At 39.8% G+C, this 24,526-nt stretch overlaps 1 protein-coding gene and 1 pseudogene across 1 annotated transcript; one reads left to right on the top strand and one right to left on the bottom strand.

Annotated features, from left to right (window-relative positions):
- The first annotated feature begins 16,997 nt into the window (after positions 1–16,997).
- Positions 16,998–17,903, top strand: LOC100718922 (olfactory receptor 5AK2-like). Its single transcript, XM_003464843.1, has one exon. It carries the CDS (start codon positions 16,998–17,000, stop codon positions 17,901–17,903), a length of 906 nt encoding a protein of 301 aa, XP_003464891.1.
- A 4,680-nt stretch (positions 17,904–22,583) lies between these two features.
- Positions 22,584–24,041, bottom strand: LOC100721310 (abl interactor 1-like; annotated as a pseudogene).
- Positions 24,042–24,526: the final 485 nt, after the last annotated feature.

Below are 24,526 nucleotides of genomic sequence, written 5' to 3'. Positions count from 1 at the left end.
TTTTCTCTTCCTTTTTAATACAATTAAGGCCATTTTATTTTATTTTTACTTTGGAGAAGACAAGAGTTTATTTAAATCAGGGTGTCTGCCAAGAGAGGGCAGCTGATGAGTTCCAGGAGAGGAATCATGCTGTCAGTGTTAGCTGTTGGGGTTTTTATAAGAGTTTGAGGATGAAAACACAGGTCTGGGGCACGAATGCATTTACTGGACCTGAATCACCTAGCACCTTGTGGATGCTCCAGGGGTAACTGCTTGCCTTTAATGCTGCTATATTTACAACTGATTTGTGACAGCACCATTGCCTCAGGCCTTTATCCTTGGATAAGAAATCAGTGGATAATCGATAGAGAGGAATAGATAAATGGTAAGGATGTTGTACCTATCTTTTTGATAAGATAGGTCAAGATCCTTGGGCAGGAATGCCTGTACTTCACATCAAAAGGCTGGCTGTTATCTCCTGACTGCCTATGGAGTGTAGGATCTTTAGCCAAATTTCTTTAAAAGAGTTTTAACCCTTTGCCTCTGATGGGCAGCCTACTGCATTCTTTCCCCTGGCAGCTCAGTGAAGTCAAATCATCTGCCTTCCAGAACTGCACACAGTGAGGATTTTGTGAGGGGTCCCTGAGTTAGCTTGTTGGCAGGAAAGGTGGCCTATTTCCTCAGGCTGAGGACTTAGATCTAAGTTGGGCAACAAAGTCTAACTAGCATTGTGATGCCCACTAGGAACAAATAATTTAAAAACACCAGATTCAATTATTGTAAATCTTTCAGGATTGAAAAAATATATCTGAGTTATCTGAAATATATATGTGGCATTTTGTTTTAATAATAGCACAGGTGAGAATTAGCTTTCCTAGGACTGATATAAATCTGAAAGACACAAATTTCATAAGTATGTCAAATAAAAATCGACCAAAAATTAGAAGTAAAATGATATTGAATTATCTTTAATATTAAGCTCTTTTTGTTTTGAGGTGTTATTCCTAATACAATGAGTTAAATTTAAAAACATATAGACATCTTCCTATTTTGTGTCTGAGAAATCCAATCTTTTGTATACCCAAAAACTACACTGAATAAAAAACTATGTTTCTGTGATCATCCCACCATAATCTTGTTTTAACAAGCTTCAGAACCTGGGAATTGACTTCTATTTTGTAGATCCAAAACTTTATGTAATGGCTGGCTATAGGCAACATAAACATATAAACTCGGAAACAACACAAAGTTCATTTACATTACAAAATACTTTCATAGTTAAAATATTTTATATTGGCATTGTTAGCCTCTGGACAGACCTATATTTAAGAAGTCAAAATTTTACTTGGGGGATACCTTAATACACCTCAAAATAAAATAATAGCAATATATAGCACTAAGAGAGACCGAAGGATGCATTTACACAAGTGAGTCTGACAGGGAATTTGGATTTTTTATGACTGAAGGTTAATGAAAGAGTTTTCAGCATGGTTAGAAGACAGAATATAAAGTAAAGTGGCTTTTATTTTAAGAATGTGGAGAAAGACTCCATGACCTCCGAGTTCTGGCTTTCTCTCTGCTGGACACATGGTGTTGGGGCATACATGTAGCTTAGGTTTGGGGTGAAGCCTACAGGGCATTACTGGTGCACAGGTAGCCCATTGGAATTAATTTTGTACCACAGGTAAATTGCCTAGGCATGGAGAAGGTGACCTTCCACCTCCCTGCCTCTGCAGCATCCCCTTTAGGGAAAAATCCTTTCATTCCCATCTTTTTATTATTAGGAAACAGGGTGAAGCTTTTCTTTCTTTTACTGTTTCCTGATGAAATGGGGTGCTTTACTGGGGTTTAGGAGGGTCAATGGGATGACAGTTGATGCCCATGCAGAAGCTGATGCCAGGTGTTTTAACCAGGACAATTTTATCACTGATGAATGCCTGCATGTTAGACTGGAAAAATAAAGATATAAGGTGTCATGAGGAGGCAGGCCACTATCACATTTAAGGACCCAGATGAAGTAGAAGGAAAGGTGCCTTTGATTTAGATATGTCATTTTATCAGGAGGTAGAATCATTTATGAGGTAGAAACATTGCCATGGTGAGGTAGAATTCTGAAAAAATAAGTATGGGGTTTGGAGGAGTGAAGTTATGAGAGGTGATTATTCCCCCATCTGAAAGGGTAAAAGTTAAGAGGGTAGGTAAGTAAGACTTGTCTCTGGTATGCATGATGTGGGAGTCTTTAGGAAAGACTGTTGAGAAAATCCTGCTGTAAAAAGGATAATTTTTTTATTTAAAGAGAGAAGAAAAAAAGGACATAAAAAACAATGCAGTAAAAGGGTACAAATAATACAGTATTTCTAGAAAAAAATATATATACAGTACGAAATCACCAGTTAGCAGGCTACACATTATCTTCCCAGAAACAGTTGTCCATATCACTAAATTAAAGCATATAAAGTGAACATTCATACAGTGGAATTGGAGACAGTTCCGTTCAATGATCCAACAAAAGCTCAGTTATATGGTTTTCCATCCTACACTCTCGAACATACCTGCGGTTATATCCCTTAGTCCACCTTACTTTCCTCTCTTTTTTACAGTAACAATTAGACTTTTAGGGTTTTATTACTCTCACAGTTCTTATTACTTTTTTGAAGAGAATAAAAACAAATGTGACTAAGCAAAACAGAGTCAGAACAGAAGGGTGGGCATAGCATGTGATGCAAAAATAGAATAGCAGATGATCAAAAGTGGTTATCATTGTGCCTCTTGCTATTTTCAAATTGAGTTATCTATATCATCAGGTATAATAGAATTGATCAAAACAATATGGAACAAAACCAATAAAATCTACACTGAGGACCTTACAGGACTTCCAAAAAAGATGATAGTCAATCTATATTGGGCATCATAGCATATCTTATTGCCTTCAAAGTGATTGCCTATACCCTCAAACTTGATACTATCAAACAAAATAGAATATATAATAATCAGACAGAACAAGATGGGGAGAGCAATACTGGGGTTCAAGTCAGGTTAATAGGACAACAAAAAAGTTACTATAATATGTCCCATTATTGTTTAATTTAGTTTTCCCTTAATTAAAAAAATGAGAGAAAATAGATTAATTTAAAAATAGGGGGAAGATTGAGATAAGAGAGGATATTGTAATAGAGCAATGCAGGGCAGAACCGAGCAATTCAAGCATCATTGTGTTTCACCACCAGATAATCTAACATAATAGTAGTCACCACAGTGCCTCTTTCCTTAAATTATTTGAGTGTAACTTCATATGCATATCAAGCATATCTAGACAGTGTGAAGCCTTTCAAGAGAATGCAAGAATTACAGGGTATTGATGTGGGGAGTGGGGCTAAAAAGAAAAAAATTACAGGGTATTTAGAACCTGCTAATAGAAAACAAACAATGGTTTCTGTATTATCTCTTTGCCTACAAAGAGTTTTGTTTATACTATAGCATATAGTGAAATATATAGTAAGATACAACATGTTAAAACCAGTGGAAACAAATGTATTACAGCTTGATGGGACTTTAAAACAAGACGATATTAAATCAGCACTAGCTTTTATGTTGTGTTGCTTTCATCAAAACAGCTATTTGTGCTATCATAGATACTAAAATCGAACAACCCAGGTTAAAACCATTGTGGTTAATGAATGAAAACATTATATGGCTTCAAACCAATATGATTGAGAATCATGATTACCACATACTTCTATGTATTCTTATCATTTCTTACACTAGGGAAACTATTTGGTATTTATACATGTGACTTTGATTTATTTCACTTATGAGTATGGTCTCAAGCTGTGTCCATTTATTTATAAATGTCTCAATGCGGTCATTCTTTATAGCTGAGTAGTACTCCATTGTATAAAAATACCACAACTTTTTTATCCATTCTTCAGTCGATGGACACTTAGGTTGTTTCCAAGATCTAGCTATTACAAATTGTGCTGCTATAAACATGGGTGTACATATATCACTGTGGTATGATGCTTTCAGTTCTTCTGGGAATATGCCTAGAAGTGGTATAGCTGGGTCATATGGGGCTTCCAGTCCCAGTTTTCTGAGAAATCTCCAGACTTACCTCTACAATGGTTGCACTAGTCTACACTCCTACCAACAGTGCAGGAGAGTTCCTTTTTCCCCACACCCTCTCCAGCATTTCTTGTTGGTTTTCTTGACCTTGGCCATTCTTTCAGGAGTGAGATGAAATCTCAGTGTAGTTTTGATTTACATTTCTCTAATGATCAATGATGATGAACATAAAAAAGGATAATTAATAGAATATAAGAAGTTAGAAACCAAATTGGACAGCAAAACATGACAGCCTGAGAGTTGTGGCTGAGAGGCTTTGGGGAGGTGGAGATGAGTGGGCAAAAGGATTAGATCTAGGGCTGGAAGGGCACCACTTAGCCTGACTGATGTGATACCACGATGCAAGTTCAGCAACTCTGACAGCTATTGAGGTTGCCAAGAAGGCCAACTATGGACTCCTTGTTGGTTGTAGTCCTTGGGACAATTTGCTGTCACAGGACTTCGGTAAGTATATCAGCAGTCTCCCTGGTTGTAGGAAAGGCTTTTATTCCTCCTGAAAAAGTACAAACAAAGGTGAGAAGATATTTGAGAGTTTTGCGGGGCAAGGCGTGTGTGTAAAATTTATCTGTCAGTCTTGACCAGGTTTCTATCTAAGAAATTGGTGAAGCAAAAAGGAAGGAGGTGCTATGTATCCCTGAGGAGAGGTTTTACTAGAGATAACAGGGGTAAGCTGTGAGACCTCAGAGTGTCTGGGTCAGTCCACATAAACATAAAGGAATAAAAAGGCATTTTAAAGTACAGTACAGTTTAGGCAGTAAGCTTAACATAGAATCTTAAATGGCTATTAACCAGGAGTGTTTTAACATTTGAGCACTGAAGAAATTTGTGAAGCATCTCTAAGCATATGTCCAGATCTGAAAGAAAACACTTGTCATAACATTATATAAATTTTTGTTTAAAAATTTTTATTTGACCCGTTTCCTAGTGTTGGTATGACTTGTATCTCTTGGCTGGAACACAAGCAAAAGGCAGCAGAAACAATCTCAGTTTTATATTTGAAAGCATGAATATACCATCAGATCAGCAACAATGAATAGTCTTAGTTATATATACTTTGGTTGAGGTGTCTCCCATAAGACTATGGAGATTATTGGAGGCTTTAATTGATAAACAAAGGCTGACAAAATTACCAAGTGGCCACTTTCCCCATCTATCAATCGAAGTCTTGTCCAATGTCTCCTCACCCCAAGAGATTTTCTTTAATCAGTTTTAGCACTGTTTTGACCAGCTGGCAAACTAGGTGGAAGCATGTTTTTTAATCTATAATCCAAATAAAACTTGATTAAATGGTTTCAGAATGTAAAAAGGAAAAAGTTGTTGAGCTCAAATAAAAAGGAAGAGCTGTTTACAGAGCAGGCATTATAAATGGACTGAATGAACAACAGATATATCTTAAATAAGACTGGTGTGAACCTTTTGTAGATTAATTAATAGAGATCTCTTGAAATAAGAATTGGCCCCCTTTCTTCCTGCTGCGTCCCATTCCCTCCTTCTCCACGCCCCTGCCCAGAGCCATGCTGGGATCCCCCTAGGGGACAGAGGCTGGGGCTGGGACTGCTTGGGAGGTGTAGAGCCCATGGAGGGGGGGGCACGGAGCTGGGGCATGGCCTTGAGAGCCATGCAGGCCTATCGGTGGGCAGTGCGCACCCCTGCATGCACTGCCTGTGCGCAGCCCAACGCTGTCCACATGCACCTCGCCCAATGCTGTCTGCACATGCCTCCCCCATCCTGGTGCGCACAGGGAATGTTGGCTGGTGTGCAGCTCAGTGAGGGACTGAGAAATAGGTGAAGCGGGGAAGAAAGGATGACACTGAAAAAGCTGCGGGATTTGGTGTATCAGATATAGGGGAGAAGCTGTAAAGAAAGACTCACCTCTTAAGTGTGGGGAGGGGAGCGATCCTGGAGGAGCACAGGGAGAGAGGGACACATTCTTAAAACAAGGCCTAAAGATGGAGAGTTTTTGCAAACTTGTCACCAGTGTGATAAGCCACAAATAAAAGATCAGACTTTTTGGTTTTATTTTATTTATTTATTTGTCTTTTCCCTTTTTATCAGTACCGGGGATCAAACTCACAACTGCCTGCTTGCAAGGCAGGTGCTTATGCCACTGAGCTAAATCCCCAGCACCCAGACTTTTTTGGTTTTAGATAGCCTTTTGAACCAGGCACCCTATCGGTATCTTTTTTGGGGGACAGGAAGTGGTCCCCATGACCGAATCACAGTAATGGACTATGGCCTAAGGCAGGTCAGGCCATCACCTGGCCTCTTACACCAACGGTAATTGGTTCCAAAACTTGTGCTTTTTTTAATCATCACCAAAAGGCACCAGTGGAGTACCTGTGGATTACAGTAATGGCTCTGCCTCAGGGCTGCCCAAGGGACGAGAGAGCACTACCCCAGTCCAGGGAATGGAAAGAAAATCTGGCATGGGCCCCACCCAGCACAGGGTAATCTTCAGACAGTTTAGCTCACCTGTGGTAAATGAATTAGACCAGTGTTGTTTGCAAGCCAGCAGCAACAAGTTGAGCAGCTCCCAAGTGTTGAGAAGTGAGGAAGGTTGCATGCAGGTTAGTGGCGGCAAGTAAATAATCCCGGAGGAAGAAAAAGGTGGTTCTTAGCCTGGGGTCTCAATCTGGGAGGTATTCCCAGGAGCCACTCACTCTGCCATCCATGTCACACCAGCACCATTATGAAAGAGTTTTCAGTGCAGTTAGAAGACAGAATATAAAGTAAAGTGACCTTTATTTTAAGAATGCAGAGAGAGACTCCATGACCTCTGGGTCTGGCTTTCTCTCTGCTGGACACGTGGTGTGGGGGCATACATGTCGCTTAGGTTTGGGGTGGAGCCTAAGGGGCATTACTGATGCACAGGTAGCCCATTGGAATTCATTTCACCCCACCAGTAAACTGCCTCAGGGTAGAGAAGGTGATCTTCTGCCTCCCTGCCTCTGCAGCATCCCTTTTAGGGCAAAATCTTTTCAGTTAAGATATCACAGTTAATAACTGAAGACCATTAACAACTAACTGGTGCAGTGTTTCAGTCACCTTTTCGTCTCTAGTTGAGCTTAGTTTGTGTCATTATTAATGACTGTTTTTTTGGTTATAGTATTTCATTTTTAGATGATTAAGACCAAGTCAAAATACTGTGTGAATTAAACTCAAACTTCACATATTTGTGAAAGTCAGTGAAGCATTGTTGTAACCTAGTTCTAACCAGTGCACCCCCTTCTTGTTCTGTATGCACCGTTTCAATAGAGATTAAAATTCCATCTCCAATAAAGACAAGTTTAAGCTCCTTGTAAATTCCCCCCTCCTCATTCTTAGGTTAAGTCTCCATTTCCCATAAAAGCTTTAAGTTTCAATTTCTTGTAATCCCCCACCCCTAAGTTTAAGCTCCTTGTAAATTCCCCCCTCCTCATTCTTAGGTTAAGTCTCCATTTCCCATAAAAGCTTTAAGTTTCAATTTCTTGTAATCCCCCACCCCTAAGTTTAAGCTCCTTGTAAATTCCCCCCTCCTCATTCTTAGGTTAAGTCTCCATTTCCCATAAAAGCTTTAAGTTTCAATTTCTTGTAATCCCCCACCCCGCTTCAGCCTATCTGCAATACAATGAGCTGTCCTTAAGAAATGTTTAACTACAAGGAAGTTATCAAACTGGGTCAAGATTCGCAACATTCCTGTGGTTTTTGGCTTTAAAACCCGACCTTTTTAGCTGTAAGGCATGCAGTCTCCAAATTGGCTCCCGGAGATTGCGATGCCAGGCCTGGTCTAAAATAAAGCCTTTGCTCCCCAAATTGTAATTTCTTGCTTCCTTGGGTTTTATTCCAGGGCCCGAGCTATCACAGCATCTGTTTGCTCAGGGTTGCTTTTGATATAGGGGAATGAAACTCCCAACCTACTTCATGTTTGGTACAAGTTCCTGTTCTCTAAAATTGAAGAAAGAATTTTAGAAACAAAGGAGGTTAAGAGCAGAATATACTTATTGAGAGAAAGAAAGCTTCTGTCTGAGAGTGAGCAGAAGGGGTCTGAAGTGGGTTGCCAAAGACTCTGCCTTTTCTAGGGATTTTAATAGAGCAAAACCACAAGGTGAGGTGGATCTAAGATGGGGAAAACATGGGAACTCAAAAGATAGGCAGGCATAAGGTGGGGCAGAACTATGTCAAACAGTAAGTTTATGAGTGTAAATGCTTAGGCAAAATGGATTAAATCTGGAGCAAATCAAAAAGCGAGTGGACATGCTTAAAGAACAGTAACTCTTCCTGCAGGGGTTAGTGACTCCTGGCTTCCTTCAGGGTGTCCATACCTCATTAGAATATCAATCATTGGGGCTGGAGATTTAGCTCAGCAGCATAAGTGCCTGCCTTGCAAGCAGGCAGTCCTGAGTTCGATCCCCTGGTACCGATAAAAACAAACAAACAAAAAAGAATATCAATCAGTGATGGTTACACTCTGGGTGTGGTTTTATTTGTTTTGCCTTTTGTGTTACAGGCTGGCCTCAGCAGGAGGTATCTGTTTCTCCCACAGTTACAAGGTATCTGGCTTCTGCATTGGCTCCTTCCAGGGCCCAGCCCTGTCTGACTGCCTATGATATTTGTAACTAATTCAGATGCCTGTAACACTTTCATATCATAGGAGGAGCTGCTGAGCTCCTGTAGATTTGCCCTCCATCCCTCGTGTCATCTGGTGGGATGGGTCAGGGTCTTGCTTGGATCATGTGACCTTTTGCGAAGCATGGGAACATGACTGCCCCTTAGCAACCCTTCTTTGTGCAGCAGGTGCATTAGTTGACCCCCGTCCTCTGGAGTCCAACCATACCCCTCCTCAGAGGCTGGGTGAGTCACCAGTCTTTTAGAGGGGTCTCATCATGCTATGGGTCCTAGATAAAGGTGAAAGGCAAGGGCCAAAATATTGGGTGTCCTGTTACTCCTTTTGTCTGTTTGTTTTTTGCTTTGAGCTCCCAAGTCTCAGTTGTCAAAGCTTCAGAAGGTCAATTATAGGAGTCCTAAAGTGACAACAGTGGACTTGTTTGTTTGTTTTTTGGAACAAGGAATTGAACTCACAACCTTGCCTTTGCCAGGCAGGCTCTGTGCCACTGAACTCAGTCCTCAGCCCAACAGTAGGTCTTAGCCTTAACTATTCTAATGTTTCTGCATAAGAGGATTTAAATATTAAGGTAGCGGTGGCCTACACATACAGTTTGTCTGTCAGAAGTCATGCTCCAGTAGAATACTCACAGATAGCAGCTACCAAGCTTTACACAAAACACGTAAATAAAAATAACAAGAGCACCACACAGTATTTATCTAAGTGTATCTTACTTATATAGTAAGAAACATTCGTATACTCAAAGCCAGTACATGTAGACCAAGTTGTTTTTTTTTTAATTTTATTTAAGGAGAAAAAGCAAAAAAAGGGTACAAGTTATACAGAATTTCAGAAAAAAAATAAACAGCAGGAAATCACTAGTTAATGGATTACATATTGTCGTCTTAGAAATATTTGTTCAAGTTACAAAATTAAAGCTTATATAGTGGACATTCAAACAGTGAGACCAAACAGTTCTGTTCAATGATCCAACAAAACTCAGTAATATCATGGTCTATCTTATACACTTAGATATACATGCAGTTATATCGTTTAGAGCACTTTCTTTTCCTCTCTTTTGTACAATGACTATTACACACTTTGGGTTTTATTGCTCCCACAGTTCTTATTACTTTTTTTGGAAGAGAGTAAAACCAAATGTGACATAACAGAACAGAGTCGGTCAAATCAAAAGGGTGGACATAATAGATAATGTAAAAACATAATACAAGGTGATCAACAATGGTTACCATAATGCCTCCCGCTATCTCTAATAGAATTGCCTATATCATCAGTTATAATAAAATTGAACAAAACAGTAAAGAACAAAACCAACAAAACCAAAACATTGGAGATATTACAGGTCTTCAAAAGTAGATAATAGTCAACCAGAATGGGCGTCATAATGAATCCCACTATCTTCACAGCTGTTGCCTATACTTTTGAACCTGGTACTATCAAGCAAAACAGAATAGAGGAACATCAGTCAAAACAAGATGGTGAGAGCAATACAGGGCTTCAAATCAAGTGAATAGTAAATCAAAGTGGGTTACTATAATATATCCTACTATTTTTTATTTATTTTTCCCTTAATTAAAAGGATAAAAATAAAAAAGTAAATAATAAAATGGAGATTGAGATAAAAGAAGGCATACCAACAAAACAGCGCAGATCAAAACATAACCATTTAAGCAAAATAGTGTCTCACCACAAGATAATCCTGACATAAAAGTAGTCACCATATTGTCTCTTTCCTTGAAATCTTTGAGTATAACTTTGTATACTGTAGCATCTGCTCCCATGTACAGCTCCTCTGGGGGCTGGGGGTGGGGACATTCTGTGCCTCGTGCATTGGTCATGTGTGCCTGTTAGGATTGCAAGCAACTGGACAAGCCTACTGAAAGCATCCATGGTGGAAAAAACATTGGCCATCTTTATAGCTCCTCTGCTGGTTCTCCTCATCCACGTGGGCCATGTCATTCCCCTTACAAATTGCAAATACCCACATCCAGTCTGTGTGGACATTGTCATAGATTACCACCAGTGTGAGGCCAGCCTGGGTTACACAGTGAGATCCTGTCACACACACACACACACACACACACACACACACACACACACACTCCATATATATATATATATATATATATATATATATATATATTGGGGGAGGCAATGAACAGTACATCTTAAATTTTTAATGAACAATAATGTTTTCCTGATTGGCTAATATAAATGTTAGTAATTTTTATGGCCAAGTTAAACTAATGTGTTTTTAAACCATGTGAACCCACATCAACACACAGAAACATACATACTAACCTAGATTCTATAATATTTATGTTACCACATTTTAAGGGTTTTGTTTGTAAGTTTGATGTTTACCTTTAGCTCAGCAGTTTTTTCCCTCTAATGTTTTAGTGAATTTGGTAATTCCTGAATACCTGAATAACTGGATTTTCATCAAAACTGTAACAAAGCCAGAACCCTGTAAAGGCAAAAACAAATTAAAAAGAAATTTGTGTGAGCTCCCTCCCAAAAATTTAAGTTTGTAACGTCCTTGTGTAACTGTAGGACAGCATTGTAGCTAGGGTGTGACTAAGCAGCCTAAATTCAGGAAAATCAGATGTTTTGAGATCTCAAGGGTTATACTTAGACCAATCTTTAAAATGCATTTTAAGGGCAAGTCAGAATGGCCAGTAGGTCCTACTGGCGAAGCGACATGAGCCCAAAAGGTCCTGTAAGTTGCAGACCTCAGACCTCCCGAGGGGAAGGAGCCCTAATTTGGGGCATCCTGAAGACAAGAGAGCCTCTAACTCAGTGAAAATCTCATCTCATGCTGAAGCCACCTGTACCAGGCATTTTGATGTCCATGTGATCAGATCGGGAGGGAGAGGTGAGGGACACCGTCCTGGAGAGATGGACTGGACATGCATGAGTCTTCCAACCAAGAAGACAACAGAGGCCAAAGCCAAAGGTCAATGACAACTGGGGGTGCAAGTTGGGCCTTGCAGTACACATAGATGTGTCGTGGATAGCTGCACCATGCTTGAGAGCAAGGGGGATCCCCCAGGAGAGATTCAGTGGCCCCTTATCCCTGTGGACAGTCATGGACCATGCTTCTTTATCTGCTGCCTCTAGCTCCCAGCAGAGGGGGGCCCTGACCCAGGCCCAGCACCTGCAAACAGGGAGGGAGGCTTTCCACAGGTGCCAGAGGAGCTCTTTGAGCCATACCCAAGAGGCCACAGTAGTGTCACAGCCTGAAGCCCTTCGGTTCCAGTGGGCATCACCTCAACCAGGGTCCTTTGGCTGTCTCTGGGGCAATTGCCCAACCACACACATGTGCCAGAGTGCAGAGAGGCCAAAGGGGCAAGAAGATAGTGCCTACTCCCCCGATCTCAATCCCCTTATGGCCCACAGAGGCCTGAAAGTCATGCAGGGTATAAAACAAACTTTCTGGTAGGTGAGGACAATAGGGAAGACAAAAGTTCACTTAGACATGGGCGCTCTGCCAAGTGGGACAACAAGCCCATTCCTGAGAGAAGAGTGGTGCCCAGTTAGGGCTATTTTAACATGAAAAGGCTGCAGAAGTGTGTATAGTTAATGAGTGCCCTCTTTCCATCCCCGGGCCCAAAGAGAAGCATTAAAAATATAGCATACTTCCTGAAATTTTCCAGCATGAAGAAAAAAATGTACAAAATAGTGAAAATGAATGAAATATATGAAGCAGTAGACAGATCCTGAATATGCCCTGCACCTTCATGGGCATCTTTCCACTGCAGCAAAAGGCCAACTCGGGTCTTTGTGTGTTTACCCACATTATGACTGCTGTGATTTAGTTAACCTTATTTACAAATGTTTACCCTGAACACAAGGCTGCAATGAATACCACTGCTTTCTACATGCTTCTGTGATCCTCACTTTACAGGAGAGAAACTGAGACTGAAGAAAGTAGCATCCTTCATCTCTCAGAAGTGGCAGGACCAGATTCACAGCCAGGCTGGTCTGTTTCTTTCCTACCGCACAATTCTGAGTTAAAAGAAGCTCCCAAAGCACTGAGACTCAGTAGAGGATGAGTATGGTCAACACCCCTGAGTAAGTAACCCCCTTTTCAGAGTACTCATTCAGTTAGCAAGCATGCTCGCTAACTGAAGACGGAACAGAACATGTCATGGGAAACCTCCCATAGGAGAGAGGTCCTTTGGGGTGTGTCTTGTGTGTCTGTGTTGTATGTATCCATTTTCCCTTTAACTTGAGCAAAGTGTCTGTAGAGCATCATGTCACCATACAGTATTTGATATTAGAACATAATTTCCTGTTCCATCATTGCAAGATAATACTATGCTATTACTTCTCCAGACAAACAGAGAAACCTCATCAGCAGCGTCCTGCCTTTACTTGAGACTCTTCTATACCCACAACTGACCATTCTGTGTGTGGTGACCCATGCAGCTCTGCCCAGAGTTACTGATGCAGAGTAAAGGAGGATTCCCTTGACTTTTTATTATTGTCTTGAATTTCAGAGACATATCCATGCAGATGTCATGTTACCCCTTTACTGATTTTTTCACTGGTTATTTTACAAGTCGGATTCTTTTCTATGACAAATAATACTGCTGTAAACATTGTCTGCTTGTATATATATAATACACACACTGAAATACACATACCTAGTGCATGACACAGGTAGGAATATATATTTGTATGTAGTCATTAATTTCTCTGGGATATGTTCCTTATCAGGAAACCCTGGGCCACAGAATCATATACCAGGTTATACTAATATTTCCAAATTATCTCCAACATTTTTATACTAACATACCTTTTCAATGGAAAAATAACAGTTTCTCACCAAATCTGGGTATTTTAACTTGATGATTATAAAATCATATTTCAACAAAGTACTCATATACAGTTTTTTGATAACTAGTGATCAGGGTATTTGTTCACATTTGTATTGAACATTTAGGATTATTTCTTCTATAATCCACATTTTATTTCTTTTGTGACTTTTTTGCATTACATTGATTTACATAAATCATTTGTTAGTATTGAATACTAATCCTGGGCATTTTTATGTGTGGGTAACAAATCTAGTTAATGTCCAATCTTTGATGTTTTATAATGTTCCTTTTATTTTTTCAGATAGTTGAATTTTCAATTTTAAGGATTTGGACTTTTAAAATTGTCTAAATTTATTCCACAGAGCTAAGAAATACATATTCAGTAATGTTTTATTCTTAAAGCTTTAAAATTAAAATCTATAGTTAAATTTGTAACAAAGTTTCATAAAATATGAAGAATTCAATGTCATTTTCTCATATGTATAAGCTTTTATACTAGCAGAGTATATCATCCACTTTACACTCATGAATCTGCTAATGTCTTCATAGCTCGAGTTTCCACAGATGCATTATTCCATTTAAGATTTCATTTTCTGAGACTTTAATCTATCCCCAAGCCATCTCACTGCATTATCACATTTACTTCTGAGATCAGGTAGAAGTGTGCTTCTCACTGCATTTTCCTTTCAATTTTTATAAAAGGTTGTCAAGTTATAACAAAATTTCTCAAATGTTTGCTTAGAGTTATGTACAATTTTCAAACTAATAGGATGGCATGCAATGATTACAATATTGAGCTTTCATTCATAAACTGGTCTAGGCACTGGTCTTCCTGCCTTAAGCAAAGTTTTATTTCTCTGTGAGATTTTCATTTGCATACTTTGTATTTATTGTTATTTTAAATATTTGTTTAAACAGTATTTTTTTCTCTAGTAAAAAGAATTGTACTGCCTTTGTATGTTAGGTTAATATTCAGTGGCTTAAAAACCTCACTCAGAATTTATCTAACCCCTCCCTAAGATTTTCTACACAAATAATTTCAGCAAACAAAAATAATTATCTATGCTGTTTCCCTTTATGATCACCATAATTTTTTTGCATGCCCTTTTTTCCTGACAAAAACTTCAGAAAAAATTTGAGTAGATCCAGCCATGACAGTTTTCTGGTCTTAATACTTCTTTCCTAGGCACTGCAGCTCAAGACTGAATAGAAATGATGGTGGAATGAAGGGTCCACCAGCTTATTTTTCTGAGAAGATCCAAGGCTTTTCTCCTTTAATCTTCTAAGCTAGTAAAACAGATTTTTGGATGTTTAGAAGTTCTTTTCATTGCAGGGTAAATACAACCCAGTTTTTTTTTCCAGCACCAGGGATCAAACTCATGACCACCTGCTTGCAAGGCAGGTGTTTATGCCGCTGAGCTAAATCCCCAGCCCAACAACCCAGTCTTGATTGTTGATAGGAAATGTTTGCTCTTAGAATCTAGTGTTTCTTTCCTGCACAAGGATGTCAGTTCAAACTCAGGCCTCTCCTCTCTGTGTCATGTACTCCATTCAAGGCGAGGCATTATGTGCATGGCTGGTAGTGGAAGAGGAACACTCCAGTGTGCTCTGCTCACCCACATCCTCTTAAGAATATTGCTCCTGCTGAAACTCAGGCCTCTGTTGGCCAAAAGAGCTCCCTGCATGTGGGACAGATGCAGCCAGACACTGAGGCCTAGCCTGGACCCATCAGCTAGCCTAGGGCATCCTTGGAAGGGATAGCTCATATGAAATGCCCCAAGCCCTCCTCCAGATGTCCAATGGTGACATTATGAACTACACACATTGCTCTCCTTTTATCTTGTCTGGATAAAACCCTAAGAAAGGAAGAGAATGGTTATTTGCTGAAACCTCTTTTGAACTCCATAATAACTTGTGAAATGCAAGACTATGTTCTTTTAACAAGCCTAAATTTGATTAAAGAATATGTGTTTTTAGGATGTTTCCCTGTATATACATGAATGAGTGGCTTTCCAATTTTTCTTTCTCACACTTTGGTTTTACAAAGGTGATATTTGTCTCTTGAACTGTTTTGAAGCATGCCCATTTTGAGATTAAGTAGTAAAATATTAGAATCAGTAGCACCATAAATGTTTGGCAAGCATTGCCTGTAACATAACAGATCGGCTGACTTTGACAGTAGATTTTAAAATAGCAAGCCAAATACTCAATACGTTAACAATACTTAAACATTTTACATGAGTCTAAACATACAGTTGTATTTATAAATGTAAAAATATACACAGTATGCTTTCAAAAAATAAATGTTGAAGACATAAAATAATATTTCTCAAATTATATTTATGGTACAAACTATGCTGATTCAACAAATGTCATGTATCAGCATCCCAATATAAGAAATAACTAATTTTATTATGGAAATTGATTCTAGGCATGGAAACAAGCTTGAGAACAAATTTATTTTACTGAGTTTTTAAAAAGTGAATCCATTAGACAAGAATGATAAATTATTGATTCAGGTTTCATTATTTTCACAACAAAAGATAAAACTGGCAAATTGAATGGAGGACACAATGTGAGAAAAGTTTGGTCAAGTTAAAACATATTAAGAAATTCAAAAACAGATAAGCAAAAAGTATCCATAAATGAACTCAGTTGAAACATTATCATATTACAAACAGCATTTAGGAAAATGCGAAAATGTAAGACAATGATCAAATTATTTCATACTCAGAAAAAAATAACGACACCATTATAAAAGGCAAATAATGAAAGATGGACCATGGCTAGTGCACCCTGATCACATGAGGTCTCATGAGTGGTGATCCACCCTCACTCAGCATGTTTGTGGTTGATGAGATACAAAACAGGAGGTCACATTGCACATTTACAACTAGAAGGGATTTTGACAATGCTGGGAACAATTTATTGCTTGGTATAAAATTTTATCTGCAATACATTGAAGTTATTAACAAGAAAATGACCTGCTGCCTTAGATACTTTGATCAATACCTTGAAAACTGGCTGTATGAGCTTCAGTCCTTGACACAGAACAGCTGGGAAGGAGAGAGAGAGTACTTGAGAATAAAGAGATAAGTTAGAGCAAGATGACATAGACATACATGGTTGGTTAAGGTTAGCTTCTACTTGGATAACTAGCATTATAATTAAATTACATAAAGCACAAATGAAAGTATTACTCACAGTACAATCTATTTCTATAATGAATGCACTTATGAAATGACAGTAACTAAAAACAATGGTGCTGTTCAATGTTAATTTCTCCAAAATACAAATGGAAATATTTAATTTGAAAACAAAGTTTTAGCCTTCAAAATCAAAACCAATCACATCACAGTAAATACTATAGAAATCCATATGAAACCTTAAAATTCATAATTAGGGACTGATAATGGTCTTTCTCTGTTCTTTCATTGTAATTTTTAGCTGACATTTATTGCATGCTGAACATGGAACAAAAAAACGGCAGTGGAGTGAATGAATTCATCCTCCTGGGATTTGCTGGTCAGCACAGGTCCTGGCACATCCTTTTCACAGCCTTTCTTGTCATCTATGTGGCCTCCCTGGTGGGCAACACTGGGATGATCCTGCTCATCAAGGCTGACCCCACCCTTCACACACCTATGTACTTTTTCCTCCAACACCTGGCTTTCGTGGACCTCTGTTACTCCTCTGCCATCACTCCCAAGATGCTGCAGAACTTCGTGAGCAGGGACCAGTCCATCTCCTTCACAGGGTGCATAGTGCAGTTACTAGTCTATGGGACATTTGTCACAAGTGACTGCTTCATCCTGGCTTCCATGGCCGTGGACCGCTATGTGGCCATCTGCAAACCCCTGCACTACCTCGTGATCATGTCCAAGAGAGTCTGCATCCAGTTGCTGCATGGTTCGTATGTTATTGGTTTCTTAAACAGTTCTGTAAACACAATTATGACTTTTTCCTTGAACTTTTGCAAATCCAATGTAATTAATCACTTTTTCTGTGATATGCCTCCAATTCTCACTCTATCATGCTCCAGTATTGATGTAAATATCGTGGTTGTGACTGTCTCTGCAGGGTTCTGCTTGATACTCATTGTGTCAGTTGTCATGTTTTCCTACATATGTATCCTGGCCACCATCCTCAGGATGCCTTCAGCCACAGGAAGGAAAAAAGCCTTCTCCACGTGCGCCTCCCACCTGATGGCGGTCACCATCTTCACTGGGACTCTGGCTTACATGTACATATTCCAAGGGAGTAATAGTTCCAAAGAGCAGGAAAAAGTGGCTTCTTTGTTTTATGGAATTATGATTCCCATGTTAAACCCCCTCATCTACAGCCTGAGAAACCAAGATGTGATCACAGCCATGTGACACCTAGGAACCAAATGCTTCTCAGCATGATTTCTCCATCCACAGGGTTCACCCAGAAATCATCAGGGCCCTCATATTCCTCAGTTTCAGAGCATGTAACAAATGCTTTTGACACTAAATGTGACCCTGCATTACCTACATCTGAAAAAAGTTCAAGAAAACATATTAAATGTTCAGACATGAACTCCTTTTATTGTATCTTCATGCAGAGAACAGAAGCCAGGGCTTCACACATGCAGGACAGGAGTCCTAGGTCACAGTGACATCCTGAGCCCAGGACCTTCATGCTGAGCTGCCTCCCCAGCCCTGTTCCTTTTTCCCCTGAGTCATGGACTCACTGTGCCACTATCTTGGCCAGACTGATGAACTTCTTTTTTTTTTTTTAACCATTACTGGTGATCGAACTCATGACCACCTGCTTGCAAGGCAGGTGTTTATGCCACTGAGCTAAATCCCCAGCCCCTAGACTGATGAATTTCTAACTCATTGCTTCTGTTTTATTTTTGAGTTGATGACTGGAAAACATTATAATACAAATTTGCTCATTAAAAACTTAGTTACAAATTACCCTCCCATCTGTATCCACTAGAAGCTATCACAGATAATTCTGTTTCTTTCCTTCACATGAAGACCTTAGCAACTCATCTATGAGTATTCCAAGAAGTAGTACACAGATTGGAAGCATCTTAGAAATTTTAAGTATATTTCAATACATTAATTTTTATGCATGCTTTAAATAGTTTATAAAAATGAGAGACTCTAAACACAAAATATTACCAGCTTCAGCATTTAAGTTTTCTGATTTTAATGTTAGTCTGACATAGCCTTAGAAACCATGCTGCACTGAAACATGTAATGTGCAATCTCAGTCACAGCTGGTTTAATGTACCCCATTTGTCCCAGAGTATTTAGGCTGCTCATTAAGTTAACAAGTATAAGTCTTTTTTTAAATTTTATTTAAAAGGAAAAAGAGAAAAACACAAAACAAAACAAAGCAGTGTAAGGGTACAAGTAATACAGAACTACAAAAAAAAAAAAAAGAAACAGTAAGAAATCACCAGTTAATAGATTACATATTATCATCTTAGAGATAGTTGCTCAAATCACAGTATCAAAGCATACAAAGTGGACATTCAAACAGTGAGACTGCAAACAGTTGTGTTCAATGATCCAACCAAAAACATTAATATGGTCAGCTATTTAACACTCCTAAACACTCTTGCTGTTGTATCCTTTAGAGCTCTTCTTTTCCCTCTCTTTTTTACAACAAAATCCACACATTTTGGGTTTTATTACTCCTTAGTTCTTATTACTTTCTGGGGGAGGGGAGTGAATAAAGTCAAATATGGCAAAACAAAGCTGTCAGTCAAAACCAAGGATAGACATAGCACATGATGTAAAACAGAGTACAAGGTCATCAACAATGGTTATCAACAATGTCTCTTGTTTCCTTAAAAAGAATTGTCTATCTCATTAGATATTATAAAGTTGAACAAAACAGTAGAGAACAAGACCAATAAAACAAGCATTGTAAACCTTACAGGACTTCCAAAGGAGACAATAGTCAAACCAGAATGGGCATCTTAGTGAATCTTATTGGCTTCAAAGTAGTTGCCTATACCCTCAAACTTGATACTATCATACAGAATGGAACAGAGTCTAATCAGTCAAAACAAGATCGTGGGAGTATTACAGGACTTCAAAACAAGTTAATAGGAAATCAAAAAAAGTTACTATTATATATCCTGCTAATTTTTTAAATTTTTCCCCTTAATTAAAAAAACCATAAAAAAATAACTAAATAATTTTTTAATGAATAAGGGAGAGATTGAGATAAAAGAGGACATAACAATATAACAATACAGGTCAAAGCATGACTGTTTCAGCAACCTAGTGCTTCACCGCCAAATAACCCAACTTAATAGTAGTTACCATAGTGTCTGTCTTTTTCCTTGAAATATTTGAATAAAACTTCAGATACTATAGCTTCAAATATTTCCATATCAAGAAGCCCAGAATAAAGCCTTTCCAATTAATAAGTGAAAACTTTATAAGGCTTCAAGGCCACATAATCAGGAATCATGATTACCACATAAGACTACTGTGTCTTTTAAATCCTTATACACCATTAACAATGACCTCTGCCTTTTTTTATAGAGTTTCAGGGCTGTCTATACTAAAGACTATAGCTTACCGTCTCTGCCTCATGTCTGCTACTCCACTTTTCTGCTATAATTTGTCCACCTTATTCCCTCATTCCACTGTCTGCCCCGTTCACTGAGGCCTCTCTGCCACTGTTGCTGGAATCCTGGTATCTCTTCCTCTCTTTCTCTGTAATGTCCTTCAGCACTCTCTGTAGGGTTGGATTGGTGGCCACGAACTCCCACAGTTCCTCCTTGTCTTGAAAGTATCTTATTTCTCCACTAATTTTGAGAGAGAGTTTTGACAGGTATATGAGCTTCGGTTGCATATTATTTTATTTCAGGACTTGGAGTATTTCTCCCCACTCCCTTCTTGACTTAAGAGTTTGTGTTGATAAGTCTGCTGTTATTTTGATAGTTTTCCCATTGTAGGTAATCTGCATCTTTTCTCTGGCTGCTTTTAATATTCTGTTCTTTTAGTGGATTTCTGGAATCTTGATTATTATATGTCTAGGCATAGATCTGTTTTGGTTGTAGGTAGCTGGTGTTCTGTATGCCTCTTTTATCTGTATATCATTTCTTTTTGCTATACATGGGAAATTTTGCTTTAATATATCTGTGAATATTCTTTGTATTTCATTTTTGGTTGCTCCTGCTTCCTCACTCACATTCTTTATTCTTAGGTTATGTATCTTTTTGTCATCTTCTAGTTTTTGAATTGCTTCTTTCTGGTTCCTTGTTATTTTTAAGAGGCTTTTTCTTTCACGATCATATGCCATAAATCTCTCTTCAAGTTTCAGAAGGCTGTCTTTAGTTTCTGTCAAGGCATTTTGCCAGTGTTCAATGGAGTTTTTAGTTTCCTGATATTCTCTTTGGATCTGTTTCATGTATTCTAAGTTATGTTTAAATTCTTCTTCAGATGCTTCTCTTTCTTTTATGATTTCCTCAGTTCTTCCATCTGTGTTCTCTTGGGCAGGGCTTGTCATTTCTTTAATTAATCTCTTTATATCTCACCTCACTTGGATCAGGAGTACAGCTTTAAATTCTTCTATGAGATCATGTAGGTACTTTTTAATTTCGGCTGATGCTGTGTGGAGCAATGGATGATTACTGTGCTTGTTCTCTTTAGTGTTTAGTTCTCCTGGGCTTATTTTCTCCTGTTGGGCAGCTGGAGATTTTTTTTAATTTTTATCTCTTGTCATGTTTCTGGTTTTTTCCAGACTGTCCTGGGGTTCTCTGGCCCTCTCTGAATTGCTTAGGGCCTTTCAGAAGCATGCTGACTTGAGTTTTTGCTGTCCTCCCCAATTTGCTGTTATCTGGGGTAGGCTGGGATGCAGGGGAGGTACAGGCTAGTCTCCAGCCTCTGCGCCAGTCAATCCGTAAATTAGGCTGTACTTTCTGGATGTCACTGAGTTGTGACTATTTTGTATCTGCTTATTGGGCCCCAAGCAGAGGCTTGGTTTAGCCCCAGTAGCTCCTGCCGGTTCTCTTTGTACCAGAAGCAGCTGACTAATATCACTATGGCACAGGGTTCTGCCCAAATTCCAACTGTTCTCTTCCAGACCTCTCTGTGACAGGAGCACCAGAACAGCAGATCTGCCCAAGTCCAAGATGTCTCCCACTAGTTCTCTGTATGACTCTGAAGCCAGCACATACTCAGGGTCTGCCCAATTTCAAGATGTCTTCCACCAGCCCTCCCTACAGGGGGACTCAGTGATGCCACGGAGCTGTAGGTTCTGCCCAACTCTAAGATGGCTGCCACCAGACTCTGCGTTATTGATGTCCCCGTGGTGGCGGGCACTGCCCAGTTCCAAGATGTTCTCTGGCCGACCCCAGCAGCCGCGGGGTCTCCAGTACTCACCAGGGTCCAGCACAGGTCCTCTTCCCGGGTCCACCGCACACCACACCACCCACCTTTCCCACACTCCCGGCACAGCGCGGAACAGTCAGAAATCTGCTCAGCGTTCAGCTTTGGTGTTCTAGAGCCTTTCACGATCTCCTCTGGTGCAGCGGGGCAGTCCTGGCTGCTTCTTGGGGTCCCACGTCTCAGTTTCCAGCAGTCACCAAAAGCCAACGCAGCTTTTCCTGTTGAGTCCACGGGTCAGTTTGTTGATTTAAAGGCGCGGGATTTGCAGCCTCCCATTATCAGCCTTCACAGTCTCAGTATGACTTTAAATCCTCCAGCTGCACTGTCTTGGTTAATAAGAATCATTATCCATTTGTCTGGCCCTCTCCATGTTGTCATATTCTAGCTTCTAATATGATTTCTCCAGAGAGACTCTTCGCCCGATCCCCTAGCAAGCCACCATTTTCTCCTGAATTAAGTATAAGTCTTTAAACATAATCATCTATAGGCAGCTGGTTGCATAAATTGCTGTTTTGCAAAATACAAACATCCACAAAATTTACACTAAAAGGCAGACATTCTAATACCAAAAGACATGGCTGAAAATATGGGCACACTGTAAAACATTAAGACAATTCTGTTAACCACAATAGTTCCACAGTACGACTGAGTTATACGAGCCTACTTCAAAAGCTAAACAATAAAATAATCAGTATAGTGCATGCCTGATTCAACACAGATCCCAGGAAGTGACCAGTCACTGGACTGCAGACCTCTTCCTGCTAGCCATCATTGTTCTTATTTCTAAAATCAATTACTGCACCCTCTATAAATGACAGCTCATCAGCTTTGTCTTTTTTACAATCATATATTGTAACAGTATTCTCAATATAATTCTTGGGGGCCCAGGTAGGATCCTCAACTGCATAGGGATCATTATACTGAGCTGCTCCAGCTTTCTCATGTTATAGTGCCTAGGGGAAGGGCAGGAGAGGTGCAGTAGAGTCATCAGATATGAGAACACGATTTGGTGGAGATGGAGGTGGTGGAGTTGGGCTGTCAGCAATGTTTTCCTGCACCCTGGCCATGAAGCCTGGACAAAGTATCTATGGAGTCAATGGACATGTGGTGGGAGGGGTGGAGCAATAGAAACTGAATTCTGAGAATGAAGTGGACCTCCAATAACTTGCAGCATGGAAGAAAACTGAGCAGTCACAGAGGGAATTCATTTATACCCACCAGAAGCTGTGGAGGACGTGACAGAGTGGTGTGGAGAAATCTGACTGATCCTGGTGCCCTACTGGAACCAGCAGCCAAGACCTGGACCACTGGTCCCATCCTGAGTGGGGAGGGAGCAGGTGTAGCAGTGGGGATGCCTATACCACTGAGCCTTCTGTTCTTTCGACTTCCCTTCCTCCACTAATTCCACTGTGTGTCTTTGGTCTCTGATTTAAGAAGCTGTCCTGCCTGGACTATGCTGACTTCTAAGCCTTGCAGGACTGGACATGAAGTCATTAGGGACTGGTGGACATTTAGCAGACTGCAAGGTTTCATAGGAGGACTCCTCTCCAGTGTTCCCCAGCCATGTATGGGAGGGTTTGGTTGTTTCTGAGCAGGAGTATTTGTGCTCCATTATGTGCTGGTTCCTGCAGGTTGGTTATTTCCATGCTTGACACCAGGGCCCAAGCTGGCATCTTCAGTGACACTGATTGTGAGGGAGTCATTCTTGCACACTGTGCAGTATCAAATTTTATTGATTAGTTCCTGCTTGCAGTCCATACTGTTCCCATTCCTTGTTGGAATTGGTGCATAGAAGTAGCACATCTTCCTTCCCTTCTTCATTCACTTTCCCTGTCTTTCCTCCTGGCTCTTCCTTCTCTTGATCCTCTTCCCATTTGAGAAAGATCTATCTCCTAGCATTCAAACTTCTTTGAAGTAGTAATCCCAAAGTGGTGAGTGGTAACAAAATGACAAACACAAGGAGAAAATTCAGGGAGAGTGAATTTCTTAGCCATTTGAAACCTCAGGACACTGAATGCAATCCTGCAGAAGCCACAGTAAACCCTGTAGAATTCCCTCTGGATTCCTCCTCTGTGAGATGAGGACTTCTACACAGCTCCGCTTCTCCACTGCCTGGAGCTTGGCCACCATCCTTAATATCCCCGCACATGTGCTGGCTCCAAATGCTAATCTTTATTGTCTCAGACATGCTGGAGTCAAGAAGCAGAGCAGTACCCTGCGAGATGCACCATTTTAGGACCCACAGACTGTCACAGGAAGGCTGGGATCAAGGCATAACCCAACAAGGTATGAGCCATAGATTTCTCCTGCTTCCTGCCACATGACTCTAGTTAACGCCTTTGAAGTATGAGTTTTGTGGGGTTTGAGGAAAAGCCTTTCTTATCTCACTGAGTGTCTATATTTAGAGGCCACTGTTATTAGCAAAGATGTATATGTGATTGCTTTCTGGCCCTCCTAGTCCTTTCTCTGTTTTGAAAGGAAATATGATATCTGGAGCCACAGTAGACAAATTGGACTATGAGGCCAATAGAATATGACACAGACTATGGAAATCAAAGAAGTGATATCAACCAACATATCATTGTTATGAAGAGATAGTAAATGCCTGTGTTTCA

This window comes from Cavia porcellus, unplaced genomic scaffold, assembly GCF_034190915.1.
Source record: "Cavia porcellus strain 051 isolate PalLab524CR breed Dunkin Hartley unplaced genomic scaffold, mCavPor4.1 scaffold_32, whole genome shotgun sequence".
In the NCBI taxonomy this organism is placed as follows: Eukaryota; Metazoa; Chordata; class Mammalia; order Rodentia; family Caviidae; genus Cavia; species Cavia porcellus.
The sequence above is the reverse complement of the archived record's forward strand: the minus strand, read 5'-3'. Positions and strand labels throughout refer to the sequence as shown.

Bases quoted from the DNA above. Each gene is read 5' to 3' on its own strand.
- LOC100718922 (XM_003464843.1), top strand. From the start codon at position 16,998: ATGGAACAAAAAAACGGCAGTGGAGTGAATGAATTCATCCTCCTGGGA.